General features: G+C 38.1%; 1 protein-coding gene across 20 annotated transcripts in view; it reads left to right on the forward strand.

Moving 5' to 3' along the window:
* Positions 1-22,554, forward strand: part of SLC9A9 (solute carrier family 9 member A9) — a 763,188-nt gene that overhangs the window by 110,528 nt on the left and 630,106 nt on the right. For 11 of the 20 annotated variants that reach the window (XR_006222104.1, XR_006222105.1, XR_006222099.1 and 8 more), the window contains exon 1: positions 7,749-8,067. The exons of the other annotated variants lie outside the window; for them this stretch is intronic. Coding sequence is in view for 3 of the 11 variants with exons in the window: in XM_007086333.3 (XP_007086395.1) it covers positions 7,893-8,067 (175 nt within the window). In the remaining 8 variants the exon portion in view is untranslated. Of the gene's footprint in view, positions 1-7,748; positions 8,068-22,554 lie in introns of those variants that run through there. 20 annotated transcript variants of the gene reach the window in all.

Raw genomic sequence — 22,554 nt, forward strand, 5'->3', positions numbered from 1 at the left:
CTGTGTTCTTGCTCAGTTTTTATTTTGTGTATATTCTTCTTTTGTTAAGATAGTGAAAGGGAGGAACTGAGGTTAAAGTGCTGAATCCTAATAGAACAATTCCATTTTTCTTTTTTTTTTTTTTTTTAAATTTTTTTCAACTTTTTTTTTTTTTTTTTTTTTTTAATTTATTTTTGGGACAGAGAGAGACAGAGCATGAACGGGGGAGGGGCAGAGAGAGAGGGAGACACAGAATCGGAAACAGGCTCCAGGCTCCGAGCCATCAGCCCAGAGCCTGACGCGGGGCTCGAACTCACGGACCGCGAGATCGTGACCTGGCTGAAGTCGGACGCTTAACCGACTGCACCACCCAGGCGCCCCTCCATTTTTCACATGGATATAAATTAGTTGTAAGAGTAAGTTTTGGTGGAATTCAGCACTGTCTCAATCTTAAATTTCTGGCAATCAATTGATTCTGCTCTTTCTAAATTTAACATTTCTCAAGATTATAGTGCATTAACAGACAAGGTTCAAAGTATGTTCAAAGTAGAGATAGGAAGACATTTTTGCTTTTTAAAAAAAGATTCTTCACTTAAGATTTACAAACTGTATATTGTTTATAGTCCCTCAGTTGTGGAGCCCAAATGTGCTGTAGAAAAACTATTTTTGTAGAGAGAATACGAAGAGTGAGTAAATATTCATAATTGTCTTATCTTTTCAAGAATTTTGTTAAGGAATCTGAGAAACTTGAAGAGCCTTTCTGACAGCTGCTATAATACGATGTTCTCTGTTACAGCTTCAATTGAGATTTATATGTCCTGATAGTATTTTGAGGAATATTCTTTCCCCTACCTAGTGTCTTAGTCTGTCTCGGCTGTTATATCAAAATTACCATAATCTGAGTGGCTTATACAACATCTATTTCTCACAGTTCTGGAGGCTGAGGAGCCCAAAATCAAGATGCTAGCATATTTGGAGTCTGTTGAGAATCCATTTCCTGGTTCATATATAGACAGTTATATTCTAGCTGTGTCCTCATATGATAGAAGGGCCAAGGGGATTCTCTGGGGTCCTTTTTATAAGGACACTAGTCCCTAATTATATCCCAAAAGACCAACCTCCAAATATTATCATAGTAAGGATCAGGTTTCAACATATGAATGGGAGGGAGCATATACATTCAACTAGAGCTTAGAAATGAGAATGGATTACTTATTTATATCTTCTAACTGAATAATATAATTGTTATTTGCATATCCATACTTAGTCTAGGTAACGAAGAAACATTCTTGGATCTAATATCTAATGTAATAAGAACACACAAAAGAAATGCCATTGAAAAGCTTTGTGAATTTGTCGTTTTCTTCCACAGTAATGTAGGACATTTTTATAGAACTAAAATCACACTTTCCTATGAAATCCCTTAAAACTTTCAATGCTGGATTAAAATGAATATTTAACCACCTATTGTTAATTTAAACTTTATTTGGAGTACAATCCTGGGGTTGTATGTAATGTATGTTTATATGTGCATACACCAAGTTACATAGTCTTCAAAGAGTCCCAGGATAGTTTTAAACTTTTAATTTAAAGCATAAACTTTAGATATGACATAACCATCATAAAATAACATTTCAAAGCATATAGAATTTCCTCTCCACAGGTGATATGGGACTTTAACTCTGCTGGCCATAGGGCATGATTTCCCTTCTTATCCAAGAGACCCATGTTGTTTGTCATGGAATTTATTATGTAATTTAGTTGCCTCAAGCATAAATAAAATTAATCTTAGGTGCTGCTTAAGGAATGTTTTCAGCATACCTATAAATTAAAGTTTCAAAGTACACAGACCCTGTAAAGATATGGATGAAATGGGGAATGGCTCCAATGAGGCTTATAATTTTATTTCTGAATAATGGTATTTCCTGGTCTTTATGCACACTTCCTCACTTGTGATTCCTGGGATTATCTAAATAAACTAGCTGCACCTAAGTCCTTGTCTTAGGCTCTGCTTTTGAGGGAACCCACATTGAGACAACAAAGCCTGCCTCAAAGGCTGGATTTTTAATAGATTTAAGAGACACTAGAGGTATTTCTGTCAAAACCTGCTTGCCATTTACATACTTCATTTCAGAAAAATATTTTTAAGATTATTCAGTGTCACCTTTTTGAAAATTCTGCTTTCCCTTCTCTTTTGTCCCTTTCTCTCACTGGAAAAAAGTGTAGAAATTAGGGAGAGATGAAGGGCATGGGGCCTTTCTTTTTAGTTCATATAAACATTTTATAACTTAACAGAAGTGATAGGGCAAAATGTCTTTTAGCTAATGAGGTCAGACTTACTAGTTTTTAAGACGTAGAATAGAAGTTATATCCTAAGAAGAATGTTAATTTATCATGTGGACAGTTAATAGGAAATCAAAGAAATGCATTTTCTCAGGTCTTTGATTGCAGGAAATTTTCATTAAAATAAGCTGCAGCTTCCAGTGGCAATTTTCCATTTTGTCCGCCCTGTCCTTGGCTCCAGAGCTCATACTTCCCTTCATCTCTGAAACTTCCTTCCTAGGTTGGGGGAAGCCACTGTGGCCAGCTTGCATTTACCTTACCTTGTGAAAAGCTGACAGAGATTAAATACAGTAAAAAGCCAATGAGTTTCTCATGCCTGACTCTTCAATATGTGCAAGACAGAAGAGGGGATCAATGGACCAAAGCTTTTATTTCTTTTTTCTTAACCTTTTCAAATTGAGATATAATTGATATGTAACATTTATTGTTTCTCTCTACAAAAGAAAAGTGGTGATGTGTTGCCAGGACAAAGCTGGAGACAAAAGGAGAGAAGAGGCTGAATTAAGAATCCAGGGCTATCCATCTGGGACCCTCCTCACTCTTGAGGCTTTAGCTGTGAAGCCACTGCCCTTTAATGGCATAGGGCCGATGTGGCTAGATTACAAGCACAATGCCAAATTTGCTTTTCTTCCACTCTGTACAGCTTTGGGAATTCTTCAATGAATAAATGCCTAAATAAAAAGTGGAATCTCGTATATGTTTTCTGGGGCAAGGCCAGTAAGTGGCATCCAGTGCAAGTGGAAGGGGATTCACTTTCTTTCTGGTTATCCCTGAATAGGGAAACTTCTTATGTACTCCTGGCCATCAAAGATCAACAATCCAGAGATAAATTGTCACCTGGGAAAAAACAGTGAGGTCTATATCCCGGTTTTCCCACTTCAGAGCACTGAAGGAACACACCTTGTAGGGTAGAAGAAAGAAGAGATCCTCATTTATGCCAAACATGTTTCTGTACCTGAGTTGTTGAATAGAAATGTTGCAGGATTTTTTACCTCCGTACTGGGGATTTGTTGTCTTGCTGCTTCGAAGAATGAAGAACTGGACACAAAATGAGCAGCAGGCAAACGTTTATTAGAGTATAAGATTAGAAAATAAGAGTAGTATGAAAGCTTTCTTTACAGAGAGGAGGCATTTGAGGGTGAATACCCATGACTACAGGCAAGGGTCTTTGTTTCATAAGGTTCTGTTCAGTACCCTCTTCCCTTCCCCCTCATTCCTTCTCAGGTTCTACCCTTACTGACTGGATAACTCTAGATGCTGGGTTGTCCATTTCTGATTGGCTCCATTCCATTGTGTGAAGAGTCAGACATGGCCTTACTGTCCCTCAGATAACATAAGTTTTATGGTTTACTTAGTTTCCTTAGGTATTTTGATTGTCCAATTCCTGAGGGGAACCTGAGGGGGAGTAGGTGGTATCTGTTACATTCTTAAGAGGGACATTATGCCCGAGGGGGTTTGCTGTGGTCCGAGGCTCCAGCATTGTTCCAAAATGTGTTTTTCCCCCACTGAGGGTTTTTGGCCCTGGGTTCCAGAGACCCAAGACTCTACAGAGGCAGACAAAGAAAAACCAGGTGTTGGGTAGTAAGTTTTGGGGAAGTTAATATTGTTTAAGTGTTTATTGCAATTTAACTTCCTTGTGAAATTTTTGAACTCTTATTTTTCTGTAGAGTCTATTAATGGGAGGGGCACATATTCTTCAAATTCGGGACATTTTTGTGCTAATGTGACTTTTTTGGAGGGTAGGGAAGCTGAGATGTGTTAAAAGGTAAACTAAGGCACATTAAAATTTGTAAAAGTTTATTTGGGAGTATATATCCATTTAAACTGGGGCAGCACTAAACTGAAAGTGTTTAGGAGTACTCTACCAACAGGAGCTAAGAGAGAAGTATTTATAGAAAAGATGTGGAAGTGAGTCTCGGAAATTATTTGATTGGGTATCACTTAAGTGATTGCCTTATTTGGGAAAGTCTAGGTGGCTGTTTGTAATTGATTGTTCTTAAGTTTCACTCTTAGATTTGAGTGCATTGACTGTGGCTTAGATTTGGTTTGTTTGCATAGGCTACCAAGGCATTAGAGCCACCCCAGCCTAATAGTCTCCTTATTTCATTACTTTAATGGATGAATTTATGATGAATTTGACAATAGAATGGGGGATGGGTCATGAATTTTTGGTTCAGGACATGGTATGCTCCTTAAGTAAACTTAATTACAGTCCTGTCCTGGCCCATTTCAGAAATTTTGGGGGCAAAATATATAGCCCCACTTCACCGGTCTCAGAGAGGGATGAATATTGGGAGATAGGCCAAGTGAATGAAGCCCTGGGTTGGCTTAAGTATTTTCTGTTAAACACAGTGGTTGAGGGAGAAGTTGGCAGGGTGGGACTCTAGTGATTGAGGAAAGGGAACTCTCAGCATCTCTCCTCAACCCTAGGAAAATCTCCCTTCTTGATCCTCTGAGCCCACAATCTCCACTGTCCTCTCCAAGAATAAGGAACTCTCAAATGATTGGTTAGATTCTGAAACTGAGTATATGCATTCTAACTGGTCATGTTCACTAGTGGTGGTATTACCATGCAATACAAGGTTACCGGGCCTGGGAGGCTCCTCTCTTCAAGTCTTTCCTTCCATGGTGCTGGATAGGCAAGCTAAGGCAGGGCATACTCACTGAAATGAGCTGTGCCATCTTGTTTTGCTCTTTACTTCCTCTCACCTGCATGTTGCATCTTGCAGCAAGAACTTTTGACTCACTGGCCAGCAGGTTCTAAGAGTGGGATTAAGGAACAATCAAGAATGTTTCTTTGAGCCTTGTGCCTAAATTTTGGGTTCCATTCCAACTTCATCAGAGAACCTGGCACTGAGGATTATTGTCACCAGCTAATAAAACAGTGCCTTAATTTTTAATTGATATTCTTCTTTGTGTGAATTACCCCTCAGGAATGTCAGAAAGAATAGTTATTATTGACAGAAGAGGATTTTCACATTTTGGAAACCTTGGCTGTTAGGATGATTGGTTTGCCTGTGACTAAGGAGTTTCCTGGGATACGGGACTTTCAGTACTAAAACCAGGAAAGTCCCTGACAAACCAAGATGAGTTAATCACCGTAGAAATGTCATCCTAAGGCCATTAAACCCCAGACAGAAATTTAACTTCCACTAGTTATGCACCCTTGCATATGTTGTCAACTCTGAGCCTTAAATCCCTCAGCTGTAGAAAGAAGAGTTTTTATGAACATTAATTTAGACTAAATTAAATTTCCTAAAATATTTCCTGTCCATGGTAGGTGCCATATTAATATGTTTTTCTATTTCATTTTTTTGTACTTTTATTGGTGCAACAGAAAATAAAATGATATTGAACAGCAGAACAGTGAATATATTCCATTCCTAGAGTGAACCAGGGGCCACACTTCCAAATGACTGCAGGGGCCACACAGGGAACATGAATGAGTGAAATGGGATGAATGGGATTTGTGGCAAACAGGCACTAACAGATTGTGGCCACATGGGAAGGAGAGCCCAGTGGGCCAGATCTTACCAGTTTTGTTTGTTTGTTTTTTTTTTCTAGAGAAGCCATATATATAGTTTTCAATGTGAAATATACTTATTTGAGTATGTTGACATCAAATTTAGGACTTTTAAAAACAATGTATTAGCCAATCAAAACATTTCAGGGACTTTAATCCTCTCATTGAGCTGTGTTATTGGGTAAGAGAATGCAATTGGATGTCATAATAAGACAACCAAAGAAAGTTTATTCTATCCAGATGGAGTAATTACCATTATTAAAAGGAAACCAAAGTAATTAAATGATGATCAAAACAGAAAAAAAGAAAAGGAATTGCTAGACTTTGAATTCGGGTTATCTTGTAAATCTAACAACTCAAGACTAAACCTGTGGGATTGCAAAATTGTAAAGGTAGAACCTGCTAGCTAAGGCTTCATGAAATTCTCACAAGCGTTAGCTGACAGATTTCAAAACAGTGCGAATATTAGTCATCACATATATGCCTGCCAAAAAGGGTAGTGTGTTAAAAGAACATCTGCAGCCCACATAAATACCCCCCACTGAGTTAAACTCAGAGAGGAAATCAGCTTCAAAAGTTGCAGAAGGCAAAGAAGCTGAAACAGCAGTTTTACAGTAAGTGGTTGAGAGACTTTCCTGTGGGTGAAGCTGTTATTGAGGAGCTAGTTAGTTTCCAATATATTATATGTTTGACCTCTAGCTTTTGGTGACAAGAGCTTTGGAGGATATATTTGGACTTTCTCTACTCAAGAAATCATTTACACTCTACACACTGAATGCCAATTCTGTTGAATGTGGGCATACTAAATGATTTATACTCCTGAGTTACAATAGTACCATGAAATGAGAAAAAACTCACTTAACCCATGAAATGAGAAAAAAACTCACTGAACCCTTGGATGTATCTAATTGCACTATAGAACCAATAAGGCCAACAAATCATAGCAGTTGCTGAAAAATCAGCAGAGCCCCTGGTAGTAATATTGTCTTGAACTTTTCCAAAAAGCATAAAAATATGAATTCAAACAGAAACGGCCTGCCAAATGGAAGGTGAGCTGAAGAATCATCACTGTTATGGTCTAAGTCTTGTGATTTTTGGAGCCTTTGTTGCTGGTGGCAGACTATTCCTCAGTGACCTCACCACATTGTTTTGCCACAGGACAGAGGAAGTTTGTGATCTATGGCAGATTTCTGTGGGTCCTGGATGTCTGGACCAGAAGCTCTATAAAGAGAAATCCATGTACGTAGTATTGCTGAGGATGGCTATATGGTTTCTTCCTTCAAAGATATGTGTTTAGTGTCTTTTCTTTTTTGACTTAACATATCCAAACAGCACAGCTGTAGAGATGGGGACAGGATTTTCTCTGTGTCTTTTGCTTTCATTTATTCTTGGTAAAAGGGAGCAGTTTAAATGCTGCACTTGTGACTACCAGTTATATAAAGCCATAGAGAAGGAGGGGGAGTCATATACTAAATTCTTTTTTCATTCTCACCTTAAAACAAAATTCCTGTGAAATCATCTTAGGTCAAATCAGAGCCATCAATTAAACCCTGTCACATTGGTAGACTTTGGTTGGAGAGGTGAAATCTGGCGTGTGATTGAGGTTATGATTTGGAATTAGCTTTTTGAACTTAGAAAATGTTGCTGATGAAAGGTGATCTGTTTTATTCTTAATCTACAGTTCACCAGTTATGCAGTTTAAGGAGCTTGTTTGAAACAATAAGAATCATGACTCAAGATCTCAGAATGATGGCTTGCAGGTTTGTCCAACATGAGAGATAATTTCGTGGAATGGATTGTTTCAAGACCGTAAGAGTCCATGATGAAACTACACTCTGGAGTTTGAAAAGAGACAGGGCTGCTTTAAGAGAAACAGGAAGTTGTAACGAGAAGCCATCTGAATACTAAGGCAGAACGCTCATGAAGTAGCAACTTAAGTGGCAGTGTTTATTCTGAAATCTTCAGGCAGCTAGACTGTTTCAGGCAAATCTGGATAAAATAGTCCTTATCCAGGTTTTTGTCTAAGGAATTACGAGAAGACCAGAGAATGGAGAGACAGCAAAGGTTTATGTCAGAGAAGGATGAGTATCAGTTTCAACATCAGGGAGCAGTGGAGCTGCTTGTCTTTAATTTTTTGCTCATCCTTACCATTTTGACAATCTGGTTATTTAAAAATCATCGATTTCGCTTCTTGCATGAAACCGGAGGAGCAATGGTGTATGGTGAGTGCAGAAATTGTAGGATTGATGTGAAACTTGTTGCTTGGGTGTAATTAGAGACTTGTGCTCAGATGGCAAAGTATTGAAACTGGAGAAAATGTGCTGATTGAAATGTCATTAGCTTGATGAAAGGTGCTGCAGCATAATGAATGCTCATCTCTTTCCAGATGAGCTGCTGAAATTTGCCCTGTCACAAGAGTAAATGTCATAGTCGTGTTCTCAGGCGGCACATAATGCGAGTCTGTTGACAGATGCGGGTCCATTGTCATGTGGGGAGTCCAACCGAGCAAACTGTTTTTGCAAACTGTTTTTGTAATGATAGATATTGGGAAGTCAGGACTCTGCAGTCACAAAGAGAAGCAGTCTTTCACAGGAGGGACTGATGAGTTTTATAACGTTCTGGAAATAGCATTATTTAAAACTGTATGGAATGAATCGTCTTATGTCAACTAGTTTCAAGAAGGAAACTGGCAGAAACATACCCCACCCCTGCTATTGGAAAAACTGTATCCAAACCCATTTTAATTATATGGGCAATGTTTTATTTTCTTATACAAAAGTTTCCTTATGCAATACTTTTCATTTCTTAGCCTGATTTTACACTTTCTAATTTATAATTACTGTCATTTTTAATATTATATGCTATGTGCCTTTGGCGGGGAGTAGGGGGAAAGATCTGGAAAAGCATTTAATATTTTAAACTCCTGAAGTATTGCTCTTTCTGTACAATTTACCGTGTCATTCCTTTCAGAAAGTTTAGTAAAATGTGCAGAGATTATCCATGCTGTACTCTCATCTTTGAAAGTACAATGCAAGACACCAGTAGTTCTAAAACTTGCTATACTATTCTTATCTCAGCTTGGTAATGGATAGGAACTTTGAACACAATGAAAACAAGTGAAGCATTGCTATAATTCATAGCAAAAAATGTACTTTTATATTTTTCTTCCCTCATTTTGGAAGTCTTAAAGCCTTTTATATCCCTGAGGTTCAGGGCACAGGATCAATTTTATATGCTAACCATGTGATGTTGTGATGATAATAATGTACAGTCATGATTTGAGACTGTAAGAAATTCTATGCCTAAACTAGATCCCATGGTGAGATACTTGAGCTAGGAACTAAAAGTTATAGGCTAAGCAGTATATTTTCTTTCAGGAGACTGATGTGCTGATCCCTTCCGAGCACAGAGTTAAATTCTTTTGTACTGAGGGTCTTAAAGCAAAAAACAAAACTTTCATTTGAGGGGAAAACACAATCAGGTTGAAGAAAATGTCAAACAGAAAGGAAGTGGTTCTGTCAGGTGTAAACCCCGAGGTACCAGTCATTTGCTTTTCTCCATCAACAGTGAACCATATCTTTCTCTTGACTTGGCTAATAAATAACCAAAGAGGATATGGGATGTAATCTGAGAAGCCAGAAACAATGTAATTCTTGGCATTAAATTAAAGGGCTATATATGGTTTTGCATAACAACACAGATTTTTAAATTATAAACCTTTATTAGAAGATTTCTTCACGGCACTGAATACGGTTAAACTATGACTCATTTTACCAATTTCAGCTAATCCATGATGGATACATTCTTTTGTAAACATTTGATTAAATTTTGATGATTTATTAAAATTCAACCATAGTTTGTACTCGTAATATATAAGTGCAACTTTTACTTTTGAGCCTGAAAAAGTCCCAGATTACCTTTACTTCTTAAAAACTTCATGAAATACTTTCAAGTTGAGGTTGAAATCATAAAATATTAGTGTATTGCAGAATGGTTCAGATAGCATTTCTTTAAATTGCTATTCTTAAGGCTTGTGGTTTATAAGAGTGAGATTAAGTTGTCTGATTTCCATTCCTCTGAATTTTTTATATGTAAGTTATTGAAAGCGAATTCTGAAACAATGCAAAGTAAAATGATTATAAAAATTATGAAAACATGCATATGTATGCATAACTATTCCTTTACTCAAATTTTATGTATCCTTGAGTTATCTTAAACTATATAAATGAATGAAAATACTTTAATTTTAGTGTTATTTTTTTGTTGTTGGTAAAGAATTATAATTGTTGAAATTTAAGGGGATCATAGAGGTTATCTTCTCCAGCCCCCTCATTATACAGAGGAAGAAACTAAATCTCAGAACAGTGAACTAACTTCCCCAAAACTGAACAGTCATTCATAGCAAGGTCCATGTGCTTTTATACATACACATGTCTATAAAGTTGGCTCCTGTTCATCATTATATCTAAACTGTTTATTGGGGACTTTCTATCAGTGATAAAATAGTCTGAAACTACAACAGAGGAACAAGATTGGACATTCTAATAAACACGTTTAAATGAGAAGGGGAAAGGAAATGCCAAGTGAATGAAGTACCCAAATGCCTATAAATGAATTTGAAATTCACAATTTGGGAAGGAGTCTTAGAGATCATAATTCCAGCATCTTAATTTCACAGGCAAGGAAAGGAAAACTTAGCTAGGTGAAGGTCATGTAATTAGCTGCTGAGTTGGGATTCAACCTCCATCTCTACTAAGACATTCTGCCTTTCTGCTCGTTATTCTGCTGAAATGTGTCAAATATCCTTTAGAAGAAAGATTAGATGTTAATGCATTTTATCAGTAGATCACGAATCCAACTTAAAAATTCTAAGGAGCAGGGGCTTAGGAAATGAGCAGTTCAAGAAAAATGAGGGGAAAAGTTATCAAATAGAACATTTAATTGCTCTCTTATAGTTATTGATAGAAACAATTTCCAAGTTGTTAACCTTAAAATATCCTATAAGGGGTTGTGGAGGCCAAGAAAAATCATGTGTAGTGTTCAGTTTGATTCTGTGTTCATTGGAGATCAGTCTGATACTCCCAACTACAAATAATCTATTATATGAAAAATATCTTCTTTTTTTGACATTAAGGGTCCTAGGATGCTTTTAAAAATCAGTAACAGCATTATAACCATATTTTTGCTTCATGAGGAACAGTAATGGGTAATTGTGTTTCATAACATTCTGCGCTCTCATTATTTCAAAATTTAAGGATTGAAATCTATAACTGGTTTATATCTTAAGCCATGATGATAGTCATTTAAATTGGACTAATAGCTTAAATGACTATTAATGGCCAAAATATTGACTGACAGCAGCTGGTGCACTTAGTGCTGCTCACTTAGGGCCCTGCATCCCATGCTTATAGTTCGTAAAAGAAAAATCTCTCCTTATTCCCCGATAGCATTAAGAATTTCATTACACATCACTGGAGGCTCTCATACTTTATAGGACATTCATAATGCCATACCTTTGAGGGTTGGGATCTAAGCTTAGGGACAGAACAATTCAAACCTCTTGGAAGTCTATCTTTGATTTATGGCCTTCCAATATAAGGGACAGTCTCTGAACTCATGTGGAAATTTGCTCACTATTTAGCAGACAGACGAGAAATTCCAAGAAATTCCAAGCCACAAAGTTTAGATTTTTATTTCATCAAACTATGCCATATTAAACTATGTAAACTATGTCTTATCATCTAACAGTATACTTAGCAATACAATAAGGTTAAATAATTCACTCAATAGCTTTTTTGTTTGTTTGTTTGAAATTTAAAGATAATACAGTTACATGTGAATCACTAAGGTTTTAAAAGCTATCTTTCTTAAAAAATCATAGGGCACTGGTTGGAAGTTCCTCAGGATAAAATTGTGCTGCTGAACATGATGGGGCTCCACCCTACTGATCCATTTTGCTCTGCTCCTGTCCAGCACTGACTCCTTGACTGCCAGGCCCATAGGAGTTGTTTACTGCCACTTTGCCCACTTTGCCCTCCTCCCCCTGCCTGGAAGGCTCTTCTGAGGTTTTGTACTTATTCAAATGTGGTATGCTTTAATGGAGAAAGCATTTGATTCTCTCTTGGGGATTTGGGTTTTTCAATCTTGATGACTTTTTTTTTTTTTTTTTTCCCCAGTAGCTAGATGCATTACTTTGGCCAAGTGACTTAATCTCTGGCCTTGTTTTTCATATCTGTAAAAAGAGGAAAAAATGAAAGCTCCCTTCCAGCTTCGAAAGTCCTTCAAAATTTAGGCAAAGACTAGCTTCAGCCGTCAGGCATCTCTCAGTCACTCCAACCAAACCAGTAGCTTTCTTTCCAGAACCCTACCAGCCTATAATGATATTCAGGCCTTTCTTCCAGACAGGATTTTAGTTAGTGTTATTTTACCACTCTTAGTTCTTTTAGTCCTGCTCTGATTTTGTAAGGAGTGCTCATTAAATGCTATTGAATTCCCGTCAGAAAGGTAAGGAGAGCAAGTTATACCATCAGAACAGGGAGAGCAGGTTGAGATTCAGGGGCTTATGGATGCATGTCATGTGAAAATCAGAGTGGTTCTGGTTTAATTTGAAGGGATCTGTAGGAAAGGTAATTAGGGTTAAGAGCCCAGTGAACTAAACTTGTTTTCCCTTTAGTGTAAAAAGGTTGACTTTAAGAAGCTTCAGAGATCAGGGCAAGATTTTCTGTGCGGTAAAGTGTTAGCCAAATAAATGTTTAAAAAATGAAAAAATTCAAGGCATATTGCTCTCTGTAGGTTTTCAAAAGTTGATTTTAAGAAAATAACCTCCTATACATTCTGTTGTGCTTCTGGATCTCTAAGGAGCTACAGAGGAAGCCGTGAGTGCAAACTATTATGATTCCTCAAAAGATTCCCCTCTCAGGGTATTAAAAGGTAATGAGTATACACATCAAGAAAATGAATCTATGATTCAAACTGTTTACAGAGATATTATTATAGTCTAAATTGAATTAAAATTATATGGTTAAAGAAGTAGAAATATCAAGAACCAACATTTGTTAAACATCTATTACATCAAAATATAATAGTGAAAATAGCTAACACAAATAGCATTTACTATGTGAACTATTTTGTCATAAGGGCTTTACATGTGTTTACTCATTTAATCCTCACAACAGCCTTTTTTTAGATGCAGAAACTGAGACAACAAAAATCAAATAACTTGTCAAAGATCACATACCTATGATATGCCATAGCCAGGACTCAAACCTTGGTAGTTTGGCTCCATGCGACCACTGGGTATCACAAACCTGGGTGTGTTTGTATGTGCATGTGTGTGTGTTGGGGAGGAGGTATAACATTTTCATGTTACAAATGAGGAAACTGAGGTTCCTGGATGGCTCAAGCAATTAAGCCTCTGACTCTTGATTTTGGCTCAGGTCATGATTTCAGGATCATGGGATTGAGCCCCATGTTGGGTCCCATGCTCAGCTTGAGATTCTCTCTCTCTCATGCTCAGCTTGAGATTCTCTCTCTCTCTCACACTGTTCCTTTCCCTGCTCATGCTCTCTCTTGAAAAAAGAAAGAAAGAAAGAAAGAAAAGAAGGAAAGGAGAGAAGAGAAAAGGAAAGAAAAGCAAAGCAAAGAGAAAAGAACATATAAGGAAACTGGCACATAGGGACATGAAGTGACTTGGTGGGAACCAACAGCAAGCTGAGCTTCTTTAAGCCCAGGACCATAAAACCCATACTCTTTCACACATTTAGCTCTAGAAGGCTTCCTTCCTTTATTTATTTATTTATTATTTATTTATTTATTTATTTGAATTTCATTTTAATTGTTTTTAATTTACATACAAATTAGTATATAGTGCAACAATGATTTCAGGAGTAGATTCTTTAGTGCCTCTTATCCATTGAGCCCATCCCCCCTTCCACAACCCCTCCAGTAACCCTCAGTTTGTTCTCCATATTTATGAGTCTCTTATGTTTTGTCCCCCTCTGTTTTTATATTATTTTTGTTTCCCTTCCCTTATGTTCATCTGTTTTGTCTCTTAATGTCCTCATATGAGTGAAGTCATATGATATTTGTCTTTCTCTGACTAATTTCACTTAGCATAATACCCTCCAGTTCCATCCATGTAGTTCCAAATGGCAAGATTTCATTCTTTTTGACTGCCGAGTAATACTCCATTGTACATATATACCACATCTTCTTTATCCATTCATCCATTGATGGACATTTGGGCTCTTTCCATACTTTGGCTATTGTTGATAGTGCTGCTATAAACATTGGAGGATTCATGTGTCCCTTCAAAACAGCATACCTGTATCCCTTGGATAAATGCTTAGTAGTGCAATTGCTGGATCGTAGGGTACTTTATTTTTAGTTTTTTGAGGAACCTCCATACTGTTTTCCAGAGTGGCTGCACCAGCTTACATTCCCACCAACAATGCAAAAGAGATCCTCTTTCTCCACATCCTCACCAACATTTGTTGTTGCCTGAATTGTTAATGTTAGTCATTCAGACAGGTGTAAGATGGTATCTCATTGTGGTTTTGATTTGTATTTCCTGGATGATGAGTGATGTTGAGCATTTTTTCATGTGTCCGTTGGCCATCTGGATGTCTTCTTTGGAGAAGTGTCTATTCATGTCTATTGCCTGTTTCTTCACTGGATTGCTTTCTGGGTGTAAAGTTTGATAAGTTCTTTATAGATTTTTTATACTAACTCTTTATCTGATACATCATTTGCAAATATCTTCTCCCATTCCATTGGTTGCCTTTTGGTTTTGCTGATTATTTCCTTTGATGTGCAGAAGCTTTTTATTTTGATGAGGTCCCAGTAGTTCATTTTTGCTTTTGTTTCCCTTGCCTCCGGAGATGTGTTGAGTAAGAAGTTGCTGTGGCCAAGATCAAAGAGGTTTTTGCCTGCTTTCTCCTAGAGGATTTTGATGGCTTCCTGTCTTACATTTAGGTCTGTCATCCATTTTGATTTTATTTTTGTGTCTGGTGTAAGAAAGTAGTCCAGGTTCATTCTTCTGTATGTTGCTGTCCAGTTTTCCCAGCACCACCTGCTGAAGAGACTGTGTATATTCCATTGGATATTCTTTCCCGCTTTGTCAAAGATTAGTTGGCCATAGGTTTGTGGGTCCATTTCCGGGTTCTCTATTCTGTTCCATTGAGCTAAGTGTCTGTTCTTGTGCCAGTGCCATACTGTCTTGATGATTACAACTTTGTAGTACAGCTTGAAGTCCGGAATTGTGATGCCTCCCATTTTGGTTTTCTTTTTCCAGATTGCTTTGGCTATTCGGGGTCTTTTCTGGTTCCATACAAATTTTCGGATTATTTGTTCTAGCTCTGTGAAGAATGCTGGTGTTATTTTGATAGGGATTGCATTGAATATGTAGATTGCTTTGGGTAGTATCGACATTTTAACAATATGTGTTCTTCCTATCCAGGAGTATGGAATCTTTATCCATTTTTTGTGTGTGTGTCTTCTTCAATTTCTTTCATAAGCTTTCTATAGTTTTCAGCATATATATTTTTCACCTCTTTGGTTAGATTTATTCCTAGGTATTTTATGGGTTTTGGTGCAACTGTAAACGGGATCGATTCCTTGAATTCTCTTTCTGTGGGTTCATTGTTGGTGTATAGGAATGCAACCTATTTCTGTGCATTGATTTTATATCCTGAAACTTTGCTGAATTCATGAATCAATTCTAGCAGTTTTTTGGTGGAATCTTTTGGGTTTTCCATATGGAATATTATGTCATCTGCAAAGAGTGAAAGTTTGACCTCCTCCTGGCTGATGTGGATGCCTTTTATTTCTTTGTGTTGCCTGACTGCAGAGGCTAAGACTTCCAATATTATGTTGAATAACAGTGGCGAGAGTGGACATCCCTGTCTTGTTCCCGACCTTAAGGGGAAAGCTGTCAGTTTTTCCCCATTGAGGATGATATTAGCGTTGGGTCATTCATATATGGCTTTTATGATCTCGAAGTATGCTCCCTCTATCCCTACTTTCTTGAGGGTTTTTATCAAGAAAGGATACTGTATTTTGTCTAATGCTTCCTCTGCATCTCTTGAAAGGATCATATGGTTCTTGTCCTTTCTTTTATTGATGTGATAGATCACGTTAATTGTTTTGTGGATATTGAACCAGCCTTGCATCCCAGGTATAAATCCCACTTGGTTGTGGTGAATAATTTTTATAATGTATTGTTAGAGCCAGTTGGCTAATATCTTGTTGAGTATTTTTGCATCCCTGTTCATCAAGGAAATTGGTCTATAGTTCTTGTTTCTAGCGGGGTCTCTGTCTGGTTGTGGAATCAAGGTAATGCTGGCTTCATAGAAAGAGTTTGGAAGTTTTCCTTCCATTTTTATTTTTTGGAACAGCTTCAAGAGAATAGGTGTTAACTCTTCCTTAAATGTTTGGTAGAATTCCCCTGGAAAGCCATATGGCCCTGGACTGTTGTTTTTTGGGAGATTTTTGATTACTAATTTGATTTCCTTACTGGTTATGGGTCTGTTCAAATTTTCTATTTCTTCCTATTTCAGTTTTGGTAGTGTATATGTTTCTAGGAAACATATGTTTACAGTGAGTACTGAAAGATATGAATTTTTTGCCTTTATGATGCTTGTAGAGTTGGAGTTTCTGGTGGTGTTCTCTGGTCCTTTCTAATCTTTGTTGCTTTTGGTGTTTGTTTGTTTGTTTGTTTGTTTATATTTTCATCTCTTCTCCCCTCAGAGAGCCCCCCCCCTTAAAATTTCTTGCAGAGCTGGTTTAGTGGTCACAAACTCCTTTAATTTCTGTTTGGGAAACTTTTTCTCTCTCCTTCTATTTTGAATGGCAGCCTTGCTGGAGAAAGAATTATTGGCTGCTTATTTTTCTGATTCAACACACTGAATATATCCTGCCACTCCTTTCTGGCCTGCCAAGTTTCTGTGGATAGGTCTGCTGCAAACCTGATCTGTCTTCCCTTGTAGGTTAGGGACTTTTTTTCCCTTACTGCTTCCATGATTCTCTCCTTGCCTGAGTATTTTGTGAATTTGACTATGATATGCCTTGTTGATGGTCAGTTTTTGTTGACTCTAATGGGGGTCCTCTGTGGTTCTTGGATTTTGATGTCTGTGTCTTTCCCCAGGTTAGGAAAGTTTTCTGCTATGATTTGTTCACATAACCCTTCTACCCCTATTTCTCTCTCTTCTTCTTCTGGGACCCCTGTGATTCTGATGTTGTTCCTTTTTAATGAGTCACTGATTTCTCTAATTCTTAAATCATGCTCTTTTGCCTTAATCTCCCTCTTTTTTTCTGCTTCACTATTCTCCATAAGTTTGTCCTCTATATTGCTGATTCTCTGTTCTGCCTCATCCATCCTTCCCACTGCAGCATCCACCTGTAATTGCAGCTCAGTTATAGCATTTTTTATTTCATCCTGACTAGTTTTTTTTCTTTTATCTCTGCAGAAAGGGACTCTAATCTATTTTTGACACCAGCTAGTATTCTTATTATCGTGATTCTAAACTCTGGTTCAGACATTTTGCTTGTATCTGTGTTGGTTAAATCCCTGGCTGTCGTTTCTTTGTGCTCTTTCTTTTGGGGTGAATTCCTTCGTTTTGTCATTTTTAAGGGAGAAAATGAATTAATGAGTTAGAAAAATTAAAATTAAAAAAATTAAATTTTAAAAAATATTGAAATTAAAAAATTAAAAACACACACAGAAAAATATCGAGTAAATGATGCTAGATCCTAGGTGTGTTTTGGTCTGGGTGTTGAAAGTGGTTTGATAGATTAGAGAAAAAAGGGGGAAAAAGAAAAAATAAAAGGAAATCATTTGAGACTTTGAAAAAATGAATACACTGACATAGACAAAAATGAAATGATGGAAGTAAAATAGAATTTGAAAAAACTTACACAAAATTAAAGAATATAGTAGAAAAAGTGCAAAGAAAAATATTTTTAATAAAAATTAAAAATAAAAATGAATTTTTTCTCTCTGTGTTCAAGAAAAAGAAACGAAATGAAAAAAAGAAAAAGAAAAAAAGAAAATCATTTGAAAATTTGAAAAAGTGAATACACTGAAGGAGACTAAAATAAAATGATGGAAGTAAAATAGAATTTGCAAAATTTACAAAAAAGTTTAAAATATGGTAAAACATTAAAGAAAAATATTTTTAATAAAAATTGAAAATAAAAATGAATTTTTTCTGCTTCCGTATTCAAGAAAAAGAAGTGAAAAAGAGAAAAAAAGTGAATAGATAGACCTGCTAACAGATTGAAATAGGACTGAAATTACTTCGTTTCCCCTAAAAGTTAGACTATAAAGTGCTTTATAGTCCATAAACTAAGTAGGCAGTGAGACTTGTTTTCTTGAAGTGCCAGGTTGGCCCAGCTGGGCGGGGCTTAGTATAATGGCTCCATTCTCCACTACATGGCGCTGCTAGCCTGCTGAGGTGGATTGTTGTGGTGCACGTAGGTGCGTATGCGCATGCTCGGGAGTGGTGAAAATGACTTCACCCAGCTGCCCAGTCTCTAGTATTGGAACTCTGTTTCCCCCGTCAACAATCGTGCACCCATCCTCTGTCTTCAGCTGTGGTCCACTCCCCGCTTTTTCACTGTCCGTGACCAGGCCCCAGGCAGTACCTCTCTCCCCAGTTTTGTCTCAGATGCAGCTATTTTCCCCAGCCCCTTACTTCTGAAAGACTGCAGCTTTGACCCCATCGACCCCTCTGTGGGAGGGTCTCACTGAGCAACAGCCAAATGAGCAATGGCTGAATGCTTGCTGCACCCAGGAACGCCTGCTGGACCCTGCTGCTGTCGGTGCCCCGGGTCTGTGGCCAGGTGCCAGCCCGCCCCAGAAAAAGTTCGTGAGATAGTGTAGCAACAGTGTTTCAGGATTATGGAAAATCACAACACACATCTGGCACCAGCCTTCACCCTTAACGACCTTGTTCCAGCACCATGAATGTGGCCATTTTCTGGGGTCTGCTGGGCCCAGGTTGCCTCACAGCCTCTATCAAATGTACTTCCTGCAGTGGAATTGCTTTTCCCCATGTGGCCCCAGAACCTCCCGGACCCCACTCTGTTCCTGGGGATTCGCCCTTCCCACCAGAGCACTGCCAGGTATCGAGCTGCAGAGTTGGGTGACTTTGTGCTCCCCTTCTTTACAGTCTTAATGGAATTTAAACCCTCTCCTTTCTCCCTTTTTAGTTTAGTCCCTGCGGCTGTTTCCAATTTTCCACTTTCTCTCCAGCTGCTTTGGGGGAGGGGTGCTTTTCACATATTCTCTCCCCACCCCCATCTCCATTCTCTCTCCGCCCCCAAAAGTGGCTCCCTCCCCACCGTGGCTTCTCTCTCCCCAAGTTCACCTCTCTGTGCCGCATACCTCCTGAATTCTGTGGTTCAGGTTGTGCAGATTGTTGTGTTAATCCTCCAATCAGTTTTCTAGGCGTGTAGGATGGTTTAGTGTTGGTCTGGCTGTATATCACGGCTACGAGACACACAAAAAACTTCCATGCTGTTCCATCGTCTTGCCCCCCCCCCGCCCCAGAGTTTCTATTATTTTTTTTTTTTTAATTTTTTTTTCAACGTTTTTTATTTATTTTTGGGACAGAGTGAGACAGAGCATGAACAGGGGAGGGGCAGAGAGAGAGGGAGACACAGAATCGGAAACAGGCTCCAGGCTCCGAGCCATCAGCCCAGAGCCTGTCGCGGGGCTCGAACTCACGGACCGCGAGATCGTGACCTGGCTGAAGTCGGACGCTTAACCGACTGCGCCACCCAGGCGCCCCCAGAGTTTCTATTATTTAATAAATGTCTACTCTGTGCCAGGTGATGGTATCTTAGAAAGTTTACAGAAGAAAGATAGAGACTGAGGTATCTTAAGTATAAATATTATTGCTAATCCTCAGGACATCCATGCAAAATACAATGATCTTCATTCAGTTTGCATATAAGGGAAAAGAAATTCCAAAAATTTACAACTTTGGCTAAGGCTGCACAGAATAATTGGCAAAAACACCACCTTGAAAGCTTCTGCTGTTGATAAGTAGTCAGGAGTGGGGAAATGAGGCAAGTAGTTAAGTTTTTCTTTTACCTTAAGGCCTCAGAAATGTTATCCTGTCATAGCATAAAGCCCAGCATGGGAAATTCAATGGGAGCAATATTGTGAAAGTACATCCATGCCAAGAAACTGGGTTAAACTGTCCCACAGAGAGTGATGAGGCTGACTTGGAAACACCTGCCCCAGCATCAGGGAAAACAGTGTTGCAAGTCCACACTTATGCTTGTTTTAAATATCTGTGGTTGTCAGAATGGGTGGGGAAAGTTTCTGTAAGTGCCTTATTCATATGAATCATACAAAATGGCTTTCATCATATGTTAGTTTAATTGACTTGAATTTTTGGAAGAGACTGAAGGTAGAATCTTTAATTATGCCTCTGGGCTCTCTATGCTCTATGAAACCTGTGTGCATGAGCATGAGGTGGTTTGGACTTTGACAGAGTTCTAGGACTGTGATGGCACTCATAATGGTGGGAATTATTTGTTGTCTTATACTACAGTGCTTCTCACAGCATCAGCATCACCTGAGAACTTTTTAGAAATGCAAGAATGTGGGCCTCAACCCAGACCCACTACTGAGTAGGAAACTTGGGGCAGAGTCCAGGAGTCTGTGTTTAACAAAGCTTCCAGAGACTTCTGATACACTAAAGTTTCAGAACTAGGAAAATAAAGTTCAGTATGTGGTTCCTAGTTTTGTATCCTTTACTTTCTTCTCTTTTCTCTTCCTCACTACATTACTATCCTGTGATGAAAAGGAGGGCTGGGAGAAAATCTTCACTTATTAGAGAGTTCCCCACCCCCCTCTGCTTTTTCACTATTTATATCTGTTTATAATGTTTCCCCTTCTGCTTTTACAGAAAACAAAAACAAAACAAAAAAATAGACTGTTTTGTGTAAACATTATAAATAATTTTGTTTTAGTATGTGGCTAGTTACATATCTATATTTCTTCTGTAAATCTCCTAAGATGCTTGCAGCAAAAGGTTTGAGCTATATATAAGCTGGTGGCTGAGATAGTTTCTAGAGAAAAGTTGTCTATAATCCTATGTTGAGAACCCCAGAGTGCTGTGAAATATGTAGTGTGTATCTCTGTGTATGTTGTATGCATGTGTGTGTGCCTATGTGCATTATTGGTATAAACCAAGGATGGAGAAAAACATTGGACACTTTGCTGTGGTAGAAGATCTGGTGGTTGTGTCTTTTTGTCATTTCCCATGTGACTCTAACCTGTGAGAAGACAGAACTTTGAATGAGGCTTCCTAAGGTAGGACAGTTCATGGACCCCTCCCACCTTGAAACATCATGGGGTACTCTTATTGGGTACTCTTACTTTTTTTACTCTTGCCTCAGACCTGTTCTGAAACCCTTATAGGATTTTTTTTCTTCACCAAAGCAAGTTGATAGTGAACCATCCCAAAGCAATAAATTGTGTCCCTTTTAGCAACACCCACACTTTCCTTAAGTCCTTTGAATTTAGAAGATTGGTGGGAGGGCAGAGAAGGAATGAAATCCCTAAATAATCAGAAGGCATTGCATATTTTTACTTTTGGTTCTATCTTTGATTAATCTCAGTGTAAAACTAAACTGCTAAAAGGAAATGCATGCAGTATTTGATATGCAAACCCATATCATTTCTCTAAATCAGTGTTCTGATAACAATTTTGATAAGACTGAGTAGGGGTGAGATACATAACTATAAAGTAAAAATGTAAAAGTTGTGGAGATGACACTTTAATATATGTGAATACTATCTTGCACACAGTTAAATGGTGTCCACTGATTTGGCTTCCTTAGAATATTTGTCAGATCCTTTTCTTCTTTATTTCCACATTTTGAATCCCTAGTTCATATTTTTTGAATCTGGGTGACTGAAATAGTATCCCAGATTCCCTGCCTTAAAGAGTCTCACACTATAATAAAAAGTACTAATAATGGTAAACAATACTCTTCCTTGGGCTTAATTTTATTACTGTCATCTTGACATTCCTGTACTCAAATTTCTTTGCTAAATTCTTCCTCACAGAAATATAAGACAAATTCTGATGTTAACTTCCTCTCCATGTCCCTACCATACCTTAATTTTCTTTTCTCCCTTAAGATGATTGTCTCCAAAGCTGTTACCTCTTCTGGAAACCACAGCAAATCTCTCTTCCAACAAGAATCTCTCATGGTTCTTTCTCAAGACTTTTTTGCCAATCATCTCTCTTTCTTGAACACCCTCTGTTATTTCTCAGGTGTGCTACAGCCCCTGATTTCAGTTGCCCTAGTCAGCCTTCCCAAACTGCTTGATATACCTGGTTAGCACTGTGGTCACTGATTTATGAATTCCTCTTTCTAGAAAGTCCTTGTCCTCTACTCTACCTGGAGATTTCCTATAAATCCTTAAGAATCTCCTAGGGGCACCTGGGTGGCTTAGTCGGTTAAGCGTCTGACTTCGGCTCAGGTCATGATCTTGTGGTTCGTGAGTTCGAGCCCCACATCGGGCTCTGTGCTGACAGCTCAGAGCCTGGAGCCTGCTTCGGATTCAGTGTCTCCCTCTCTTTCGGACCCTCCCCTGGTTGCACTCTGCCTCTCTATCTCTCTCAAAAATAAATAATAAACATTAAAAAATAATTTAAAAAAAGAATCTCCTATGTAAAGCTTTCCCT

This window comes from Panthera tigris, chromosome C2, assembly GCF_018350195.1.
Source record: "Panthera tigris isolate Pti1 chromosome C2, P.tigris_Pti1_mat1.1, whole genome shotgun sequence".
Classification (NCBI taxonomy): Eukaryota; Metazoa; Chordata; class Mammalia; order Carnivora; family Felidae; genus Panthera; species Panthera tigris.